General features: G+C 53.4%; 7 protein-coding genes across 7 annotated transcripts; 4 read left to right on the top strand and 3 right to left on the bottom strand.

Moving 5' to 3' along the window:
• Window positions 1-1134: 1134 nt before the first annotated feature.
• BROUX77_006741 (uncharacterized protein) lies at window positions 1135-3283 on the bottom strand (the record flags this gene model as incomplete). The annotated part of the gene is made up of 4 exons (XM_073751759.1): window positions 1135-2662; window positions 2732-2969; window positions 3032-3100; window positions 3250-3283. The coding sequence occupies 4 exons, from the start codon at window positions 3281-3283 to the stop codon at window positions 1135-1137; spliced, it is 1869 nt and encodes a 622-aa protein (XP_073602888.1).
• A 2071-nt stretch (window positions 3284-5354) lies between these two features.
• BROUX77_006742 (uncharacterized protein) lies at window positions 5355-6879 on the top strand (the record flags this gene model as incomplete). Its single annotated transcript, XM_073751760.1, has 3 exons — window positions 5355-5531; window positions 5603-5734; window positions 5797-6879. The coding sequence occupies 3 exons, from the start codon at window positions 5355-5357 to the stop codon at window positions 6877-6879; spliced, it is 1392 nt and encodes a 463-aa protein (XP_073602889.1).
• Window positions 6880-6982: 103 nt separating this feature from the next.
• BROUX77_006743 (uncharacterized protein) lies at window positions 6983-7584 on the bottom strand (the record flags this gene model as incomplete). The annotated part of the gene is made up of 3 exons (XM_073751761.1): window positions 6983-7015; window positions 7080-7139; window positions 7192-7584. The coding sequence occupies 3 exons, from the start codon at window positions 7582-7584 to the stop codon at window positions 6983-6985; spliced, it is 486 nt and encodes a 161-aa protein (XP_073602890.1).
• Window positions 7585-8023: 439 nt separating this feature from the next.
• On the top strand, window positions 8024-8368 carry BROUX77_006744 (uncharacterized protein; the record flags this gene model as incomplete). Its single annotated transcript, XM_073751762.1, has 1 exon — window positions 8024-8368. One exon carries the CDS (start codon window positions 8024-8026, stop codon window positions 8366-8368), a length of 345 nt encoding a protein of 114 aa, XP_073602891.1.
• A 1497-nt stretch (window positions 8369-9865) lies between these two features.
• On the top strand, window positions 9866-11591 carry BROUX77_006745 (uncharacterized protein; the record flags this gene model as incomplete). The annotated part of the gene is made up of 2 exons (XM_073751763.1): window positions 9866-10186; window positions 10251-11591. 2 exons carry the CDS (start codon window positions 9866-9868, stop codon window positions 11589-11591), a joined length of 1662 nt encoding a protein of 553 aa, XP_073602892.1.
• Window positions 11592-11860: 269 nt separating this feature from the next.
• BROUX77_006746 (uncharacterized protein) lies at window positions 11861-14167 on the bottom strand (the record flags this gene model as incomplete). The annotated part of the gene is made up of 2 exons (XM_073751765.1): window positions 11861-13744; window positions 13823-14167. The coding sequence occupies 2 exons, from the start codon at window positions 14165-14167 to the stop codon at window positions 11861-11863; spliced, it is 2229 nt and encodes a 742-aa protein (XP_073602893.1).
• Window positions 14168-15242: 1075 nt separating this feature from the next.
• Window positions 15243-16269, top strand: BROUX77_006747 (uncharacterized protein; the record flags this gene model as incomplete). Its single annotated transcript, XM_073751766.1, has 3 exons — window positions 15243-15645; window positions 15859-16145; window positions 16219-16269. The coding sequence occupies 3 exons, from the start codon at window positions 15243-15245 to the stop codon at window positions 16267-16269; spliced, it is 741 nt and encodes a 246-aa protein (XP_073602894.1).
• Window positions 16270-19294: the final 3025 nt, after the last annotated feature.

The following is a 19294-nucleotide window of genomic DNA, read 5'->3' on the forward strand; positions in this document are numbered from 1 at the left end:
CTGGACCTTCGGCCCAACCCTCTGTCGAAATAGTCTCGTCTCCAGCTTCCTTCTCTAAGCTTCTTGTCGTCTCTAGTCTCTTCGTCAAGACACCAAGGATGAGACCAACAAGTCACGGCAAGAAAAGAAATTTAGGACGCCAAAGACAAAAACTACCTGGACATGCACTGCAATACGTCCCCCCTAATTTTCCTCCTTTTTTTTTTTTCTTTCTTTTCATCTTCTTGAATTCCCTTCTACTGCACTACAAGTTGGAGGTTCTCGATGGGAAAGAACGAGAAAGAAGGCAGCAACCCGTCGTCGAGGACAAGGACTTGTACTATCTTCTCCCCCTCTGGCCGGACTCTCTCTCCCTCTTATCTCCTCTCTCCGCCTCCTACTGTCTCTTATGTCCCTCGCCCTCCCCGCGCCATCTTCCTCCCACAGCTTGATAATATTGACTGCGGACATAATAATACATCCCGTCGCTTTTTTTTCCTTCTTTCTTTTACATTGTCAACCGTGTGTGTCACTCTGCCTTTTTTCCCCAAACTTCACAAGCGAGGCAGCTAGGATGGGATGCGGGGAAAGTGCGACGAAAGTCAAGAAACGCCTTCCTTTTCCTTGTCCAACCCCATATTTCTGACAACATCCTTCTCTTCCCCCCCCCCCATGAAATAACGACTGCCAAGGTGGGGGGCATGTCCTTTTTGTTTTTTCCCTCGTGTCGCTTGTCACTTTTGATTTCTGTTTCCGTCCTCGAGTCCGAGCAACTTTTGTGCATAGGACGTGAAATCCAGGCCGTTCACATTCATCCTTTGGCCTGCCATGAAATAGCCTCGCCACATGTCACACACACTTTCACCGCGGAATAAACAACCGCCATGTCCCGTCACCCTCGTGCGTAGCCCTTTTGTCCTGAGACGCGAATTAAAAATAAAACCCTCGCTATTATCAACAGAGCCATCGAACAGCAGAACCATGGGCTAAAAAGTACACAAATACACATCCCAAAACGTAGCATGACCAACACACCCCCATGAAAACCAACGCAGAAACAAAATAGCAATTGCGCGTTGCGCCAGGGTCTCCAAGAAATAATTCTCCAGCCCACTCAGGCCACTTTCCCACTCCTGTCAGAGCATGCTGGTTATTTTACAGCTCCAAGGTAGGCTTGACACCCGCAACACGGCCAATCACCTGGTGGGGCGCATACTTGGGAATGACCTCGTCATCGTGAAGCATCTCAAACTCCTCCGTGGCATCACGGCCCATAAAGTTCATGATGGCCTGAGGACCACCGGGGTGCTCCTCTAGCCAGTCGGAAAGGTCCATGACAACACCCTTCACCACGACCCACAGGTCGTCCTTGGTGTTGTGCTTGGCAATCTCTTCCATCGTGTATTCCTTGTCGGGAATGGAAAATGGCTTGGCAGCCTCCTTGGTCGCAGATGCACTCGGAGCGGCATCGCTGCCAGCGGGAGCTGATAGGCTAGCTGAGGGACCAGCGGAGCCGGAGCCAGAGCCGGAACCCCATTCAACTTGTACCCGACCAGGCAGAGAGGGGTCAATGTGCAGAGAAATCTGGCCCAGTCGTGATGAAGCACTACCGGCACCGTTGAGCGCGTTTTGGAACAAGTAGTTGGATGCTGAGTCGCCAGCAACGCGACCGTAGACTACACAGCCCAGCAGAGAAGAACCACCCAGACGGTTGGCACCATGGACACCACCGGCCAGTTCACCGCAGGCGTAGAGTCCCTCGAAGGGCGTCTTCTCGTGGTTCAGAACCTGAGACTTGTCATTGATCTCAACACCACCCATGGTGAAGTGAAGAACAGGCTCCATGAGAGCAACGTGGAAGTCGTCGTCAATGTCCAGGGGTCCATTGTGGAAGAACTTCTTGTTCCAGGGGTCCTTTTCCTTGCCAGAGGCATATGTGTTGTATGTCTTGAATGTCTTCTGCAGGTGATCGGGGGTGCAGCCAATCTCCTTTGCCAACTCTTTGCCGGTCATCTTGCGCATGAGTCCACGGCCAGAGTAATGACGGGTGTGGAAGTCTAAAACGTTGGAAGCCTTGGAGTTGAGCACGAGCCGGATGGGGAACTTGCCCTTGTCCTTTTCCTTCCACATCATGCCAGAGACGTAATCACGGTGGCCTAGCTCATCACAGAAGCGGTCACCGTCGGCGTTGAGAAGCAGACCACCCTCACCACGCAGGGCCTCGGCTGCCAGGAACTTGGTCTTGGCAGTGGGGTCCTTGGGGTCGATGAGACCAGTGGGGTGAACCTGGACTTTGTCCATGTCAATGCCATTGCCACCAATCTCCATAATCATCTTCTGGCCGTCACCAGTAGCGTGGTTGCCGTTGGTGGTAGACAGGTCCCATGTGTCGGGGCGGTATTTCTTTAGCAGAGAGTTTTCGGTGAAGTCGGCAGCATAACCACCAGTGGCCAGAACAACGGGGCCATCGAGAGACAGAGCCTTGCCCTCGTGCTCGTACTTGACACCGGTAATCTTGTTGCCATCCTTGTTCAGCCCGGTCACGCGAGCCTTCTTGACAATCTCCACACGGCCAGGCTCAGTCTCTGCTAGCTCCTCTAGACGCTGCATAAGAGCGTAGGTGATGGCCATGCCGGGGAATTTGGCATCATGTCCACGGTGGGTTCTGGGATGGGTGTGGCCACTATGAGAAAGAATGTATTGTCAGTAGGTGTATCTTTTATAAACCAAGCCCAACGCAAGTGAGGCTTACCCTAGTCGGGACACAAGGGTCAAATCGAGGCCGAAAATGTCTTGTAGCCATTCGACGGCAGAAGCAGAGTTGTAGGTGAGAACGCGGATTAGGTCAGGGCGGGCTTGTTCGCGAGCAGATTTGAGGGTGTCTGCGTAAAATTGCTTGACGCTGTCTTGAATCTTGAGGTCAACTTGGGTGCGGGTGAGAGCGCCGTTGATTCCAGAAGTGGCCTTGGTAGAGTTTCCACCGAAAAAGCCTGTAAGCAGCTATAGTTAGAGGATTGATTATGCAGGTAGACGGATTACGAGGAAGACGCACCTTGCTTATCCAGAACAACAACATTGCCACCGTTCAGGTAGATGGTGTGCGCGGCGCTCAGGCCAGACACTAAGAGAAGCTCGTGTTAGTAGCTGTCTGGGTCTCGCTACAGTCGGTTTTGCGGTGATGTTGGCATAGCTGTCGCCAATTGCGGACCACATGACGAAACCAAATACCCGCATGACTGGATCCCCAAGAGCAGTGGAGGGGAGACTTACAGCCACCACCAACGACGATGACGCGAGGAGCCATTGTGAGGGTTGCAAGGCGAATAAATCAAGCGGTATGCTGGAGGTCGAGGATGGGGGTCTCCACAGAAAGTAAATAGGGAGGGCGCGGGTGGTCAGGAAGCGAGGATGTTGATTACTGCAAGACGGCAAATTGGATTAATGAATACAGACAAGAAGTCAATAGAAACAGAAGATGAGAAGAAGAGAGAGAAAGAAGGCCGGCGCTGACGAAATTGGGAAGGGAAGCTATGGGTTTTAAGTCACAGAGCCCACTTCGGGAAGTCACCCCAGAGCATGAGAAAAAAAACGATAAATAGGAGGGCGCATACATTGGCACTTGCCAGAACCAAAAAAGACAGCCGAAAAGGATACAAAAGTGCAAGTCTGAGTGTGAATCCAGGGACAAAGAGGCAATTGCACAAGCCGACCGGCTGTTCTGGCATTAGCTACCCGCAGCGCGTTGTTTGCGCCTGCCACCGCGGTGGCGGCGGCAGGTGCGCTTCGTTTTGCCTGATAATCGAGGACAGCAGGTGATACGCTAGGCCGAGGATCTTGGCAGTAGTTGCCTACAGCTGAAAAGCCCAAGCTTCGTCCATTACGGCGAACAAAGTGCCTATGACTGGCTTGATTTGAATATTTACAATTACTATACTATGGGCATATCTGGGTTTCTCTCTGTGTCGCGATTCGGTTTACATGTGCGTGAAGCACTTGTGATGATAGATGTTTTGCACCTTCCCAAACAAAAAAAAACGAGCCGAGGTTGGTCAACAATGACATCTGCGCTCTGGTTGGCCCAATTCACTCAGAAGAATAAGTGGGGAGGCTCAAAAAGGGAAACAGCTAGTAATGGGGTTGGAGACACGAATTTTTGGAGAAGCCGAGCCTAGCCTCGCACGTTTTATGTGGATTCTGGCGGAGGAGGCAAGGCACATGCAAAATGAAGACGACCATTTAAATCAACTTCCAAGTACGAGATATTTGGAACTTGGACAGATTCAAATAACAAGTTGGTTCGTAATCTGCGCCCCGTAGCTTATTGCCATTAGCGATTCAAATGCTGTGGAAAGGCTACTGGCCCGAGGCCCCCTGGCTGAACACAGCAACCATTTAAATCCTGAGACGCCGTGGTGAATTCTGGGGAAACACTATTGAGCGGGACAAGGAATGCCTGAACAGGGACAGAACCTCCAACTCACCCCCAGACCTTTGCAGCGTAGGACGCAGTGGAAAGTCCCCAAACTCCAATCCACTACAGGCCCATCTCGGACACGGCCCAGGGCTCTCTCGCGGCTCTGTGGGCTTTCTGGCTCGGCATGGCCTTCTCCTGGCACCAAGTGCTCCCTCGACGAGTACAAGGCTTGGCCTTTCACATGCTAATCTGTTCATCCACCTCTGCATATCCAACATGGTCTTCCTCCTCCTCGCTAGTTCCCCAGATTTCCATGGCGTCTGTGGGCTCGTTCTCCTGGATCCAGATGAGGTCATTATGCCTACAAGGGATCACATGAACCACCGACTCTCCCCTATCGGGTTCTCTCCCTTCGCAAAACAAGAGCCAGCCAGGAAAGGAACCAGGCTTAGAGAATCCGCGGGACAGGGACAAACTGCCACAAAAGCACTCAGGGCGAGTTTTGAGCGTAATGAAGAGTCAGATGACCACGGATTCAGTCCAAGCTTATTGGCCAAGTGCATCCGGCACAGCAAACAAGTAACTATACAAGCAAATGTACATAGTTGTGAGCTTGGCATGTGATACAGGTCTCACCGCATTTGGCCTGAGGAAAATGGGATACGTAGCTCCGAGGAAAGACATAACCCTAGACACATGATATATCGTTAACCCTGCACAGCATGCGATTAATTCTAAACCTAGGGTGTGCAACCCTACATTATCCGTCTAATCCCTCAGCACTTGTACAATGGGGCTTATGATAGTCCGCGGAGAAGTGTTCTTGATGTGAACAAGTAAAATTACCGTCGAAATTCAGGTGAACTAGAGATGTAATTACTGCTGTGCTGTCTCTGACTGATACAGCAACCTCATCTGGTAAACTCATCAGACCTTTGTCCACTCAACCACGATTGCCATCATGATATCTGAAGATCTCAAGGCCGCCTATATCGGCAAATCCATAGCCAAGCCGCTGGAAATTGAAAGCCCAGCCGCCATTTTAGACTTGGCCAAGATCGAAATCAACTGCCAGCGGATGCTTGACACTGTCGAGCGTCTCGGGCTTTGCTGGCGGCCCCACGTCAAGACACACAAGGTACGGGTTCTCAGGGCTGATACCTCATCCGAGCTTTATGCTTGACAAAGCTAACATTGTGGGGGGCTTAGACCCTGGAACTCACACGACTGCAAGTTGGGGAGACCAGCACAGAGGTCAATCTGGTAGTGTCGACGGTTCTGGAGGCGGAGGCTCTGATACCGCTTTTACAGGAGTTTCAAGCCAAGGGCCGCAGTGTCAATGTAAGCGGAACTAGCCTCAAAAACAACAGAAGCTTTGTACTTTATGCTCAAAGACAAGATAGGTGCTTTATTCATTCCCACTCTATGCAAGTGCCGTGCCGCGTCTCGCAGCCTTTAGCAAGACCGTCGGTCGCGGCTCGCTGAGTCTGATGGTCGATCACATCTCGCAACTGGAATATGTCCATCAGGTCTTTCAGCAATCTGGCTATCCACCGCTGGTATTTCTCAAGATTGATGGTGCGTACCACCGTGCTGGCGTCCCTTTACCGTCAGCCCAAGCCAACGACATGATCGCTGCGCTGCTCAATCTCAACAACAGCGGTGAAGCTGTCTTCTATGGCTTGTACGTCCACGCAGGCCACTCATACGATACGCGGAGCGACTGGGACGCGCTCGAATACCTGATGGGCGAGTTTGAAGCACTGGCTATGGGTGCTGGACTCATCGTTGCCCAGAAGCCCGATACGCCGCTTGTGCTGTCTGTTGGTGCTACGCCAACGGCAACCAGCCTACAACATCCGGATATAACTACTAGGACAGATAGCAGTGCAAGTGGGACAGCGCGGCGCGTTAGTGACAAGATGGCAGCGCTGAAATCACAGGGATTTGCGTTAGAAGTGCACGCTGGTGTATACCCGGTTTTAGATCTTCAGCAGCTATCTACCCACGCCCGCAGCGCCGACTTGCTGGCTGCAAGTGACTTGGCGTTCACGGTGCTGGCTGATGTTGTATCCGAGTACCCTGGCCGCGGAGCCGGTGGGACGACCGAGTACCTCATTAACACGGGCTGTTTAGCCTTGGGCCGTGAGCCGTGCAAAGACCTAGGCGCCGAGAGCGGTGTGCACTACAACGGATGGGGAATTCCCATGTCATGGCCAGCTGGATTCCAAAACGACACGCCTGGGCCAGAGTTCCCTGCTGTACATGGGGGTTGGCAGGTGGGCAAGATTAGCCAGGAGCATGGAATTTTGATGTGGAAGGGTCCCAAGGACGAAGAGACTCCATTGAAGATTGGCCAGAGAATAAGACTCTGGCCCAATCATGCGTGTATTGCAGGCGCGGGGTTCAGTCACTACATGGTGGTGGATAGCCGCAAGTCTGAAGACATTGTGGTGGATGTGTGGTCGCGCGTGGCAGGATGGTAGTGTGCGGAGCAAAGGCAGATGGTATTAAAAACAAGTATATAGGTGAAATGCAACATGTTGGTACTGCGGGACATCCTCTCATTCCCAAGAGTAAAAATGGCTCTTAAAAATACTTGCGCACTCCTTGGACTACCCACTAATAGGCAAAGAGAAAGTTAGCATGCATATCCATGGCATCACATCACAGGAAGGAAGCCTACCACTTCGCCATTGCCGACCTTGTTAGCGATATCTGAGACCTCAATGCCGTCGGGTTGAATCTGTAGTCACGTTAGCTATAGCTAAAAGCCTGTCCATAGAACCGGAGCTCACCACTCTTTTCCCGTTCTTCTCCTCCCACCAAATCTCCGTGCCGCCCAGCGTCTTGACTCTATTGCCCTGGGCCCACGGCGCAACGGGAACCAGATGCTCCTCAATGAACCTGCGCAGGTTCTGCTTTGCCTTGACCTGGCCGTCCGGACCTTCGTATACACTGGCTCCAAAGCTGGCATAGTCACTGGGGTTCTCCCACGGTTTGTGTGGCAGGTCGCCCACGATGCTGTTTAGTGGTGCAAGGACGGTAGTCTTGGTGTTGGGGTCATCAAGCCGACAAGAGATTGGCTTAGATTCCCGTGCTGAGCTTGTGAAGAGAGTGATGCTACGGTTGCTGCCCAGGACATCCGAGAGGATCACGGCCCCGGAGGCTGGGGGTGGTGACGAGGCCATGATGGGTTTGATAGAAGCTGGGGGTTGAGTGAGTACGTGGATGTTGGTTGGTGACGCAGTTGATGATGGAAAGAGCCAGAGATCTTAGACAATGCGGTTGTTTTCTCCTTGAATTCTCATTCGTCCTGTGCAACAACGCAGATCAGGCCATCAGCCCAAGCCAGCATGGCCCAATGACGTCAGGCCATGAGCCTCAAGGATGTCCAAGTAGGGAAATGATAAGCACAGTGTGTGACAGTGCTATCTTGGCTGACAAACACAGTGCACAGTCACGATCAAATTCTGAAAGCCAAACAAACAATGTGTCGCCACGGACAAAACAGCAACGATTCTTTGCACCGGCTTTGAAGGCCGAATTGACAGCGTCGCATCGTCTGCCTTCTCCCATATCCATTCACTGCAGCGCCACACATTTCTCGACACCTACCTACACGCCACAATGCTCCGCCGGCCAGCCACCACGCTCACCGTCACAGCCGAAGACATCGCTGCCTTCGAAGACCGCCGCGCCCAAGAACGCGTCAATGCTGAGCACAACGCGCGCGTAGCCCGAGCTCACGCCTATGCCCGCGCACGAGCCCAGCAACAGCAGCAGCAGGGCAACTCTGGCGGGGCGATGATGATGGGCCATGACGGCGACGAGGCCGGCGATCAAGAGGACCTGGAAATGACGGAGGAGCAGGTCATGCAGCTGCATCAGATTCAACAGCAACAGCAGCAGCATAATACACGGTCGACGCGTACCCGCGAGGCACGCATTGGCGTGTCGCGACGCGGTTTCTGAGACGGGCTCGTGCAGACACTGGGTTGATGGACGGTGTTGCTGCTGCTGCGGCTAGCTACCGGCCATTGAATCATGGCATTTGTCCCAGGCCCGCGCTGGGCATAATATGCAAGGTGGCAGCGCTTACGCGTTAGAGATATAAAGCCTGGGCAGCGTGCAGAGAGAGAGACACTGGTGACTGGGCAAACGCTAAGCGAGATTCAGACGAGGCGGTATTAGAGTTTGGCACTCATAAGCAGACAATAAAATCACTCGTGAGCCCCTGCCTCTTCGAAAAGCTCTACCGCTTCAACCCGGAGCCGGACTCTCGCAGCAGCCAGAGGCTCCCCGTGTCCGTTCCACCTTGCCCTATTCACACTTGAAGGATTTAAGCGCGCCTTAGACAGAAAGCGTGGGTTTTTGGCGTGTCGGCTGCGTCTAAAGAAGAAAGACAGCTAAGAAAGGGAGAGGGCCGGGGTGATTAGAAAGACTGGCAATGGCAGGGGTTTGTCAAGCTGACGAGGCCAGTCTGTGGTGTGGTCATGATCGAGACGGAGACGGAGCGGGCGACGGGCAAGATGGCAATAATTAGTGGCTATAGCGCTTGTTATAGGGACTGTGGGAAGCGAGTTTCAGTGGATATAGTGCTGATAGGCCCTGAAAATTTGAGTTACAGCGGCTACGGCCAAGACTTGGACCCTAAAGCCACTTACATGCTTGAGATGTACGACATGAGACACTAGAAAAAAAAGAAAAAAAAAATAGACATTCAGCCCAGCCCGTGCCGAGACACGCCATCAGATTAACAAGCCAAGCATTTCTGCGCTTTGTCTGCCAGGACTAGGGCCCCAGAAACGGAACACCAGATATCCGGTCCACAAGAAGACAACACGTCCATCTCGTAGTCTCTCGGAGCAGCGGCACCCTCTGAGTAATCATCAACACCAAGTGCCCGTAACCCAACTGCCGGGCTTAGACGTTAAATGTAATCAAGCCAAGTAACGGCTAGGCTAGTGCTAATACCATTCTCCTCCTGGCTCTCTGTCTCTGGTGTCACTATCCACAACGTCCCAACCGGAGTGGCCGCTTCCCGGCCTGTGCTCCGCTCCCGTTTCGTCGCGTGGCTTGCTCTTGGTGGTTTGAAGTGGCGCTTGTTTTGTTTTTGCTTTCTTCTAGCTCCTGCTCCTTCTTGGCTCTGTCAGGTTCTGGATCGCCTGCCAGGCCCCAGTCGGACTTTACTCCAGATTATGTAGAAAAGAATCGCGGCATATCTAATTGTTCAGAGGCTATCCGGCGACGTCCTTGAGAAGGAGGACCTTGGTGTGCTTGTAATTTTTTTTTGAATATAAAACACGGACGCCTCTACATCTGACTTTCCTGCCGTCTGTCTGAGTGTTACGATACTATAGTCGTGCCGTCTCTTACGCAGCCCTCCTCTGCCTTTGTTTACACTCTTCATCTACCTCCTCCACACCCCGTCCAGAACAGCACTTCCGCTCTCTCCTTCACCCTCCAGCCATGGGTACCGTCTCCGAATCCGACGGCCGCTCAGCCACTCTGAAAGTGCCGCCGCCCAGCGCCGACGCGGCCCCCGGCACCGCCAATGGCGCCGACTTCAAGCCCTCGCGCGACTTTGTCCTTGCCTTTGCCGCGCTCATGTCGCTCGCCATGGCCGTCGCCCTCGACGCCACCACGCTCTCCGTGGCCCTGCCCACCATGAGCCGCCAGATCGGCGGCACCGCGCTCCAGGCCTTCTGGTCCGGCACCAGCTTCCTGCTTGCCAGCACCGTCGTGCAGCCGACCGTGGCCGCCCTCAGCTCGGCGTTTGGGCGCAAGAACGTAAGTATCGTGCCTCCCCCCTGTCGTCGCCTTTGCGCCCCCCACTAACGCGTCTCTCCCACAGCTCATCTACATCGCCATCGTGTTCTTCTTCGCTGGCTCGCTGATTGCTGCTGTCGCCGGTAACTTCAACGTCGTCATCGCCGGCCGCACCATCCAGGGCATGGGCGGCGGCGGCTTGCTCTCGCTGACCGAAGTCGTAGTCACCGACCTGGTGCCGCTGGCTGTGCGTGGCCAGTACTTTTCTATCCTCTCGGGCATCTGGGCTTTGGGTACCGTCGCCGGGCCCATGGTGGGTGCCGGCTTTGCTCAAAACGTATCGTGGCGCTGGATCTTTTACATCAATCTGCCGCTGATTGCCGTCAGCACCGTCATGGTCTGGCTCTTCCTCAACCAGGCGCCCGTCCCCGGAAAGTTCGTAGCCAAGCTGCGCCGTGTTGACTGGGTCGGTAGCGCCATCTTCACCACCGGCAGCACCGCCTTTCTCTTCGGCCTGTCGACCGGCGGCGTCATGTACGACTGGTCCTCGTGGCGGTGCCTGCTGCCGCTGGTCCTCGGCTTCCTGCTGCTCGTCATCTTCCTCTACTGGGAGTTCAACTACGCCGCCGAGCCGCTCGTGAACCGCGGCCTGTTCAACAACTGGAGCATCATCGTCGCCTTTATCCACTCCATCATGCACGGCGCCATCTTGTGGAGCATCCTGTACTTTGTCCTGCTGTACTACCAGGGCGTGCAGTTCTACTCGCCCATCACGTCCTCGCTGGCCGCCCTGCCCGAGACGCTGACCGTGGCCCCGGCCGCCGCCATCGCCGGCTTTGTCGCCTCGCGCACCGGCCGCTACCGCTGGGCCATCTGGTTCGGCTGGGCCTGCACCACCTTTGGCTGCGGCCTACTGCTGCTGCTCGGACCCAACACGACCGTGGTCGAATGGATCTTCATCAACCTGCCCGTCGGCCTGGGCACTGGCGTGCTGTTCCCCGCCATGGCCCTGGCCATCCAGGCCGCCTGTGAGCCGGCACTCAACGACCAGGCCGCCGCCTTCTTCTCCTTCCTGCGCACCTTTGGCCAGTCCATTGGCGTGGCGACTGGCGGCGTCATCTTCCAAAATGCCTTCAAGAGCAAGCTGCTGGATCTGCCGGCCTTTGCCGCCCAGGCGTCGGAGCTGGCTAGCGAGGCTACCATGGTTGTCGAGATTATCAAAGCCATGGAAGACGGCGAGCCGAAAACGCAGCTGGTCCAGGCATACTCTGATGCTATGCACGCCATTTACTATGAGCTTATTGCCTTTTCGGCCGTGTGCCTTGTGCTGTCGATATCCATCAAGGGCTACAGTCTGCAACAGGAGCATTCCACCAATCAAAAGCTCGTCGAGAAGAAGCCGGTGCCCGACTCGGAAAAGGCTTGAATAGCCCCAAGCAATGTTGGTGTTTTATTCTAGGTATTGACTGATGTCTGTGTATCGTGTGGTCTCCTGGGTGGGATGTAATAATAATAAGAGGCTGGTTTGTAGGTGATATCAACACCAAGCCCAAGTAATATATGCAATAAAGATGAAGCCAACTAAAAGAACCAAAATAAAGAGTGAATATACCTACTGATAGCCCCCCTCCTTTCATACTTGTATGCAACAGAGGACCAAAGCATCCCCTTCACCTGCGTTTGTTAGCGCACTCTCTATCCTCTATATGTAAAATACGCAAACACCAGCGCCACCATCCAGGCCACGCGCCACAGCGACGCCCACAGTTCCTTGCCGATGAAGCGCGCAGTGATGCGCGGCCGGGCCGACGCCGCACGCCACATGGATCCATGGCTGCTCAGCTGCGGGCCGCCATAGAGCTTATCGCGGTTGATTTCGATGCGCGGGGGCTCCTTGGCGGCGGGGGCGCCGCCGCCCCAGCGCTGCTGCTTGTTGCGGTCGCCGCTGTTGGACGACTCGCGCGATGTCGGGCCCGTGCCGCTGCCGCCGTTGCCGCTGTTGACGTTGCTACCGCTAGTAATCGACATGCCACGCGCGCGGCGCGAGCTGCCAGCCTCGGCGCGCCCGCCGTGCGAGCGGAACGAGTACGACGCAGGCCCAGTAGAGGGAAATCCGCCGGTCCCGCCGCTGGCGCTGTAGCGGTGCTCGGCGTCCTCGGTCTTATCTTTGTATACGGGGAGATAGGTGCCACCAGTGTTATTCTCGCCTTTGCAGTCGGAGCCCCCCGCAAACGGCGTCAAGTGAAGCACTGGCACGAGGAAGGCCCGGACGGCTAGGGCTACAACTGTTAAAATAGCCAAGTAGATGTAAGCAAAGTATGTGCGGATTTGATTAGGCAAAAGACACAGGTGAGTCTGTATCGTGGCCAGGCGGTTGGTTTCAGTGGCCGCCACCTGTGACGCGCCTGTAGAATCAACCGGGTTCCACAGACTGACCATCAAAAAACCAGGGTTTGGCACGCCCATGGCCATATTAATAGACTTAACTGTGATTTCGCGCACGTTCTTCTTGGAGTCCGAGTGCACTACCTCGCAGTAGTCGTGGTCATCGCCCGAGAACACATGGACAACGTTGTCGATGCTGTCAATCAGGCGTACCGAGTCTTCTTCGCTGAGCACGTTTTGATACTGGTACCCTCCAGACACATGAATTGCATTCCCAGGGTCAATGATACGGCCCATTTCCTCTTTAGGATGTTTTGCTGGCGGCCAGTGCTCTCTCATAGGGCCACACGGCGTGCCGGGAAGACGGTAGAGCGGGACGTGGGTGAGCAGAATGGTTGGAAAATCATTGATCTCGCTGGGGTTAGCAGCCCCGTTGGCAGCTTCAGCTGCGCGCTCCGTGTCATCTTTGACGTCACGGCTTTCAACCTTTTTCTCGCCCATGCTATTCAGAAACTGGAGTTCCTCCGAGACTGCGCGCAACTTTGCATCCTTGACGCCATCGAGAAACTTGCGAGACGGCTCAAAGAGGTGGCGCATATTGTCCAGTGATGAACGGTCCGACGTGCCGGCACTAAGGGATACCGTGTCAACACTGACGATGGTGTGGTTGCCGACAATGTCGATTCGATTCGATTCGCCAAAGTATTTCGTGAATCGGTCACGTACCGGGACCTTGACGCCAGCGCCAAACCCTAGATCGTGGTTTCCTGGAAGACTAGCAACGATCCTGTGGCTAGTCTCAGCTGCTTTCGCAAAGTTGTCGAGTCCATACGGCTTGAGGTAAATGTCGCTGAAGCGCTCGTACTCTCTGAGCCAGAAATCTTGGCCGTAGTTCTTCAGCCACGACTCTGCATGCTTTACCTCTCGCTGGGGGCGAGGCATTGCCCAAGGCGCATCATTGAAGTCGCCCTGGTCCGGCTTCCATTCCCGACCACCGTCAAAGAGATCACCTAGAAAGAAGAGGGAGTCGGGCTGCAGCTGCGACTGAAGCTGGTTATATCCGCGCCGTAGATAGTTGTCGGTGAGCTTGTAGGTTATGGCGCTTAAAGGCCAAGGACGTCCCGGATAGGTATGCGGATCGACTAGTTGCGGATCGGCAATGAGCACCAGGTGATGCGGGGTTGCGCCTGCAGGCTATGAAGGTGGAGCGTCAGCAAAATTCCCGTCCTTAGGTCAAGGCTAGGAAACCTCAAGCCTAGAAGGACTACTCACCCATTCTTCCCAGTTATCCCACAGACAGTGGTTTACTTTATAGTAGAAGATCCACCGCTCACCGCGCAATAGCACCACAATCCACATGAGCACCATAATATGCGGAAAGCTAAATACCCGTCGCGGGCTCAGGCTTCGAGCTGTATGACGCCACAACTTCCGAAGCGACGCTGCCAGCGCGGGAATGCCGCACCGGCCAATGAACTGGCGAGCATAGTCGCCAAGATCCCTTGCCCGCTCGACCGTCTTTTCAAACGGCGAGAGGTTCTGGCTTGCGAACGGATTCCTCTTGTCCAAGCCGCCATTAATGTGGCGATTGGCGGGGCTGCGTGGTGATCTTCCCATGGTGACCTTGGTCGTGTGTGTATGTGGATGTGGGTTTCTGCCTGCGCCTGAGCTTCCAGGTCGACCAGAAGCTTTGGCTTTGTGGTAGGGCTGAGATATATGCCAATCGGACACTCGTTTCGGCTAGCTCAACTCGCGTGACGGTGGAAGCGGCCCGGAGCGGACGCTGCTAGAAGACGGCGTCTCGACCGGGAGCGGTCCGGGTTAGGGGGGCGGAGGATAAAGGAGCGGCAGGTTGGTCGGATTATGCGAGGATAGCTGGGCACCGATAAACGCCTCTCAGCAGGACGAGACCAACGGAAAATCAAGTGGCACAACACAAAAAAACAACGACGCGTCTCAAATTGGTGCGCCGAGGCTGATGTTGGTCAACAAAGGAGAATAAAAGAGAGAGGCCAGATTCAGGGTCTAAGCCTTGTGGTTAAAATCCGGGGATGACGGATCAGCCATAACGGGAAGGAGTAGCTATGCAGGTTCCAGGGCAGTTGCGACAGACAATGGCTGAGGGTTGGGGGATGATTGTGATTAGGGTTTTCACTGTGATAGGGATAGGGTCGTGCTAGGGTCACGTCAGCTAACCTGTCTGTCTTACCTTCCCGCCGGTGACTTCCCCGGTATCTCTAACCTCCTCCGATGTACAATATACAACAAACATCCACATCTAGCTCTGCTTGAAACACGTGGGCTAATCTGCGTCAGCCAGGCTCCATGTCTGCCATGAGTGACCTTCCAGCCCGCTGCCAGGCCCTGACAACAAGGCTTCGTTATCTCTACCCAGAACCCATTTCCACCGCCCAAACTTAGAAACCGGCATCTATTATCGTGTATCCTAGCGCCCGCGATAAAAGCAGGGCTTTGCCGCCTCGCCTACTCTGATAACAAGCCGCGGTTAAGCATTGACGCATCATTTTTTTCCTCGGTCGCTGGCTTTGGCACTTGAAGCGCACTTCTGACTTTTCATCTTGTTTCATTGTTTACACTGAGAAACCGGCATTTTGTTGCTTTACCTAAGGCTTGCGCTATGTGAGAGACTCTTGCGGCTGTCTCCCCAAGAATATCACTACTGCCAATTACCATGGCTACCCTCACAGCCACCGCCGCCACCACTGCTGCTAGCTCCAGCACAAGCATTACAGCCCGTCGTCTGTCCAGCAGCACTGGACATGAATCCAACGGTATCAGGAGCCTTTCATCGCGGCACCGCACCGGGAGTACAAGCACCCATCCCCAACCCGCAGCCAGAGGGGCCGGTAGAGTCTCGGCCGAAGAATGGGTCGAGCTTGAGGATATACCACTCGAACGAGTGTCTACTGCAATTGACTCGATTGCTCACAGTGGAAATTCGACAATCGCGGATGACGTTGGGAGCACGACCCGGGCGCTGCCGCAGGGAACGCCGCTTTGGGACCGGATTGTGAAATTCTGGAAAGCAAACATTGGCGTCTCGGTGGATATGCGTGACTCGCGCGATCATCTAGGTAAGTGGTATTTGGCAGATACAGACACACACACGGACATGTCAATGCCGGAAGGACATAGCCCACACTCCCTCTCACATTCATGAACCCTTGCCTGGACATTGTCAGGTGCTTCGAATACATTGCCACCCAAACAGGATGTTCTTTACCTAGAGGTCTTTTGTTGCAAAGTTCCACAACACTAACCTTGGCTAACCGTCTTGCGTCAAACAGCACTGGAAAGAACGTTTCTTGCGTATTTGCGCACGTCGGCTGTTGGTGCTGTAACTGGCACCACCATCTCACAGCTTTTCATGTTGAGCTCAGACGCCCAAGACAGTGGCTCTGGCTTCACATATAGCGCAGTCGGCAAACCGCTAGCAACGGTGTGCTATGTTTTTGCCATCTTGACCATTACCATTGGCACATACAGAGTCTGGCGTCTGCAACACGCCATTTTGGAGGGTAAGACCCTTGCAAGAGGCGCCGAGCCCATGACGATTTTTGTGGTGACTGCATGTGTAAGTTAAGAAAAGAACCATGGCGTTGACTCTGCATGTGGCGACAACTACTGACTAACGAGTTGATGTCTAGTTGCTGGCTTGTCTGGCTGGTATAACGATAGCCCTTGATTTTGTCGCCTGACATGTGTATGTACATAGTATGTATGTATGTATGTATGGACATGCATATGTCGGTCTTGGTGGCTCAACGATACTTTGGTCCAACGCTGCGCTGTTTCTCCGCATTCCTTTTCTTCATTCTGTTTCCCGTCACCCCCTTTGAATTAGCGAGCACTGTCTGTCTTTAAATATCATCTTATCTGCAGGTCAGTCACATGAACAGCTGGGTGAATAAATGAGCCAGGTTCAAAGACTCGACTTTCCCTGATCCGGAAAAGCGAAGCTCTTTTTCTGGCCCAAGTACTCGCAAAAGTAGACCCCAACAGTATTAGCTACGTACATGTGTAGAAAGATACATACCGGGACTCCAACGGTTCAAGATTCCGCGCCTCGTTTCGTGGCGAGTCTAGCTCCCGGCTCGGCCCCTCTTCTTGTGTTTCTGTCTGTGCTACGCTGGTTGGACAAAAGATTCCGTCCCTTTTTGACGGTCACCTGAACGGTGGCATTCATTCATTCGCTCTGCCCGTGTTCCAAAGCCAAGGACGGCTTGAGCAAGCATAGTCATAGTTTTGTCCAACTAGAACAACGGCTTATTCTTAGATGGTTACTCGTAGATGTCTTTCACTATGCAATTGGTCTCCTCGGGGACCTAGCTTGGGGGCTTCTGCTTGATGACATAGTTGCAACTGGTTGTAGGTACAGAGAGTTTCGTGAGTGAAAGAGCGGTCTGGTAGCACGCATACCTGGCCGGGCTTGTATCGGAACAAGACTTGAACTGTGCATGGCGGTACCAACAGTTACGTATAGACGTAACTAGTCATAGCCAGCTAGTTACCTGTCTAGTTATATGTGTGCATGTACATATGTATGTATGTACTTCGGCTCGCCATAGCGCGCATGCGGTAACTATTTGGGGTGCTTCTTGGAACAAGCAAGTAATGCTGGACGAAATCCTGACGAAAAATCCCCACATTAACATGCATGAGCATGATCACCGCTGATACTCGTAGCAAATAAAGCCACTTGGTGGGCAAATCGGGTTATGTATGTACATTTGTGTGTGCACATGATGAGGATGGCACTGTGGCCGAGTGGCCAGGCTTAGTTATGGGTACTGATAGCATATGCAGACATGATGTCTCTGCGGGTTGTGTGCTACATAAAAGTTCGGTCCTGTTCTGGTTTGAGCGCGAGTTCATGGTGCAATATGGATGCGAGTATGCAGGTATACGTGCAAGTAACGGTCAAGATTATCTGCATGTGCGTGCTCGCTCTCGCTGCTTTGCCTTGGAGAAAACAAGGGAGCACAAGGAAGAGAGGCGACAAGATAGGGAGTAGAGTGACAGAGAAGAGACATCCGACTGTCCCGAAGTCTGGCTGGAGGTGTCGGCAGGCTGCCGCAAGCAAGATTCGAGCATTGGAGAAGGCCAGCGGACGAGCAAGCCAACTGCGTCGAATACACGGAATTAGTTATAGCTAGTAGCATATGCAAGACGACTTGGACAGTAGGCAGTTCTGTAACCAGCACTTTGTGTAGTTACATACATACATATGTAGCTAACTGTGTACATATGTATGTATGTACTTGCAAAGTCGCATGGCATCATGGCTCCGTCAGACGGATGTGGCATGACTGCGCCAGGGTGCGTTTTTCCTTTCTTTTTGTAATCTTTGTTCCGTCACAGGTGCCAGTTCCCTGTAACAATCTGACCTGGGGACTCTGGTCGTGGTCGTGGTTGTTGTTTGTTTCAAGTGTCTCTTTGTTGAGTGAGTGCGTCTGATTTATGCAGTCGGATCCATGCATATGCATGCATTTGACGAGTCATCTGTACGGTATACATACATAGAAATGAATTTATGCAATATGCGCATTCCAGTAGCTGCATAGGAAATAAGCACATGTATAAGTCTGTTCGTGCATAAAAGGAACGGTTAGCATGTGTGATTATACCTTCAGCATAGCAGCCCGTTACACCCATCGCCAGCCAAGACGCTCCGTCTCAACATTAATGGCAGCCTCTATTCGAACAAGGCCTAGGCCAGTCTCCATCCACCACCAGCCGTGTCCTCCTGCTGTAAGTATTATAGAGGAAATCACGGAGTGGCTTTTCCTCTCAGGCAAAAGAAAGCACTGGGCAATGTGTAAAAGTACCTGTAGCATGAAAGCAGCCATTGTCCCGAGCGGGCTGAGACTGCCACCGCACCGAGACTGAGACATGGGCCATGTTCTCACGCTCACGTTCTCACGCTCTCACGGCTTCAGGCCCACTGTTACAGCCCCTACCGCCTACATGCAGCTCGCTGGAAAGAAAAGAGAGCGAGGGCCTCTCTTGGATGTCCGGCTGGTCTATTGCTCTGTTGCTTGAGCTTTTTTGTTGTGGCACGTGCTCTGAACTGGGACAGTAGGTGGATGGGCTCGTCGCCGCCTAAAGGCACAGAGATAGCTTTCAGCAAGAGGCTGAGGCTGACTGGCCAAGGTCGGCCGGACTTCACGATCATCGATACCATCATTTCTGGGTCACGTGACTGTGTTCTTGGCGCTGATATGCAGATTTCCGGCCTGGGGGTTTGCCAGCAACACTGTTACATTGTCGTCAGATGGCGTTGCTGGGTCGGTCTGTTGTCCAGTTAGAAATCAAGTCATCTGAATGTAGGATGAGGTGGAGGCGGCAACGGGACTCTAATTGGGGGAATAGAGTGCATATATACTATATGGCGTACATGCATAATTACCTATGTAAACCACAATATGGCATTTGTGGTTTCTTTACCGGTATCGTGAACCAATGGATGAAAACATCATTCCTGGAATTGTTTACTTCTACACAGACAGACAGGGTATGAATGGTCCTGGCCTGTTGTCCATCTTGGTGCTTGCAGGCCTCAATCTCTTCTGGTATTGATTGATGTGAATCTTTTGTCCCTTGTTCCAGTTGCACTGGGCTCGGCATTATTGTCTTGAGTTCTAGTTGTCTTTGAATGAGTTGACCTCCGAAACGGGCCCCTGTTCAAGGCCGCTTCCCACAAGAGCACAAGTAGCCTCCCTG

Source organism: Berkeleyomyces rouxiae, assembly GCF_048999995.1.
Source record: "Berkeleyomyces rouxiae strain 22BRR77 chromosome Unknown BrBRR77_ptg000009l, whole genome shotgun sequence".
In the NCBI taxonomy this organism is placed as follows: Eukaryota; Fungi; Ascomycota; class Sordariomycetes; order Microascales; family Ceratocystidaceae; genus Berkeleyomyces; species Berkeleyomyces rouxiae.